This window comes from Penaeus chinensis, chromosome 5 (assembly GCF_019202785.1).
Source record: "Penaeus chinensis breed Huanghai No. 1 chromosome 5, ASM1920278v2, whole genome shotgun sequence".
NCBI classification, from domain to species: domain Eukaryota; kingdom Metazoa; phylum Arthropoda; class Malacostraca; order Decapoda; family Penaeidae; genus Penaeus; species Penaeus chinensis.
Genome location: NC_061823.1, coordinates 6,289,957 through 6,292,456, shown reverse-complemented (window position 1 = coordinate 6,292,456; position 2,500 = coordinate 6,289,957). Strand labels below are relative to the sequence as shown.

Below are 2,500 nucleotides of genomic sequence, written 5' to 3'. Positions count from 1 at the left end.
GTGGTAGATTTCCATTGGCTAATTAGTACTTAGGCCAGTTTTACAGCATCACTATTTAAATGAATCTTGATAAATCTTTAGTATCAGTTTTACAGTAGCACTATTTAAATGAATCTTGATAAATTTTTAGTATCAACAGTAGCATCATTCTTACCTATCTAGATTTTGATACCTTAGCACGAAACTGTTGTGCTGAAAAAAATGCAAAGAATAACAAACCACTAAACAAACGAAGAAACAAAACAGCACCTACCTCGACGCCGTTCACCTCGCAGATGGCGTCGCCGACGTGCAGGAGCCCCTGTCTGTCGATGCTGCCGCCCGCCATAATCCTCGCGATGACCAGGTAGCCGCTCTCGTCCTCCCGCACCGTCAGCCCCAGCGGTTCGTCGGGGCGCTTCCGGAGGCCCACCATCCGGATGGCGTCCACCGGGTAGCCATTTTCCTCGGGCATGAAGGTGGCGTTGTCGTGGCAGCCGTTGAGGCCGTTGTTGTAGCCGTTGGAGGTGCCTGCGTCGCCCGCGTGTCTGCGATCGGCGATGGTGTCGTGGGTCTCGAGGAGTGCCTGGACGAGGGGCGGGGGGGGGGGGGGGGTTCAGGGGGAGACAAGAATCAGATTCTGTTTCGAGTTTTTGGCGTCGTGTTGGAAAGGAAGGTAAGCGGGTTGGGGTACTGCAGAATGTACAGATATTGATATACAAGTGTGACGGAATAATTTCTGTAAATAGAATGTGTATCTAAAGAGCATTATCTGCTGTGTGAGATGTCTTATCAGGCTACTCAAAAGTTCGTTCATGGGATCCTAAAGACAGTTAGGTATTCACAATATTTCTATAAATTAACTCTAAAAAGAAAAACAATAACAATGGAAATATTCTAGTACTTGCTCAATGATATGGCTAAATTATCATTATCATTTTCAGAGGAAAAATATTATTACATAACACAAACCAGACGAACTCTTTCACTGAAGAGTATAAAAAAAATCAAACTAAAAACAAAAAAAATCTCTCTTTTGCCCTTCCTCCTCTCTGTCTTTCACTGTTTCAGAACACACAGATCCATAGAGAAAATGTTAAACAAGAATTTTACGTTGAAGTTCTTAGCTGCAAACTGGTGTTGACGAACGGAGCGAAACATCCACAGTAACCATTGACGCAAGTTCACCCGCCCAACAAAGAATAACATCTCACCATTGCAGAACATGCTCTCTGTCAGTGTAGTGTGAGATTGTATTGTTGCAAAAGAGCTGGAATGTTGCACACTCCTTTGAAATATGTCTTTCCACAAGACACGTCAAGAAAAAAAGGAAGAAGATATTGGTGTTACAGAGGTGTAAAGTGTATTATGTTATAAGAGGAGTATAAGTGTGTTACAGAAAAATCAGAAATAAGGATCAACTTAAAATAATTAACACTGGCATGCATCTTAAAAAAAAAAAAAAAAAAAAAAAAAAAAAAATCAAATCAAATCAAAGCGAACTACAAAAATTAATCGTCATATTGTGTATAATTTTAAATCTGACTGAGAATGATTACATAATGTTATAATATGCAGGCTGCTTTGCTGGCTCTAAGAACTTATTTACAGTTTCTATATATACAGCCAATGCTATTTATCAATCATATCGTTTGACAAATAATGCATCAGTTCTTTGTCAAGGAAAATTGAAAAAGTAGTTTGGGAATATGATGTTATGAAGCTAATGTCATTAATATCCGTACTTTGGTGAAGAACTGGTTTCTTTTCGTTACACTAATCAAAACACGCTCGTGCATAAGAGAGAAAGGAATAGTGCTGGTAATCAGGAGGAGGAGGAGGAGGAGGAGGAGGAGGAGGAGGAGGAGGAGGAATGAGGAGGAGGAGGAAGGAGGAGGAAGGAGGAGGAGGAATGAGGAGGAGGAGGAGGAGGAGGAGGAGGAGGAGGAATGAGGAGGAGGAGGAAGGAGGAGGAAGGAGGAGGAGGAGGAGGAGGAAGGAGGAGGAGGAAGGAGGAGGAGGAGGAGGAGAAGAAGAAGGAGGAGGAAGGAGGAGGAGGAATGAGGAGGAGGAGGAGGAGGAATGAGGAGGAGGAGGAAGGAGGAGGAGGAGGAGGAAGGAGGAGGAGGAGGAAGAGGAAGGAGGAGGAGGAGGAGGAGGAGGAGGAGGAGGAGGAGGAGGAGGAGGAGAAGGAGGAGGAATGAGGAGGAGGAGGAAGGAGGAGGAGGAAGGAGGAGGAGGAGGAGGAAGAGGAAGGAGGAGGAGGAGGAGAAGGAGGAGAAGGAGGAGGAGGAGGAGGAGGAGGAGGAGGAGGAGGAGGAGAAGAAGAAAAATGAGGAGGAGGAGAAGTAGGAGGAGGAGGAGAAGGAGGAGGAGGAGGAGAAGGAGGAGATGAGAGAGGCGAGGGAGAGGGGGAGAGGGGGAGGAGGAAATAGAAAAGGAAGTGTTTCGCAGAAGACCACAGGCGACATTATCTCTCTCATTATGACAAGGAAAATATTTTTCCTTCCAATGGATTTCT

General features: G+C 44.8%; 1 protein-coding gene across 4 annotated transcripts in view; it reads right to left on the bottom strand.

Annotated features, from left to right (window-relative positions):
• LOC125025630 (protein PALS2-like) overlaps positions 1-2,500 on the bottom strand; it is a 27,732-nt gene that overhangs the window by 13,348 nt on the left and 11,884 nt on the right. For all 4 annotated transcript variants that reach the window (XM_047613695.1, XM_047613692.1, XM_047613693.1 and 1 more), the window contains exon 3: positions 254-565. In XM_047613695.1, the coding sequence (XP_047469651.1) occupies positions 254-565 (312 nt within the window). The remainder of the gene's footprint in view (positions 1-253; positions 566-2,500) is intronic.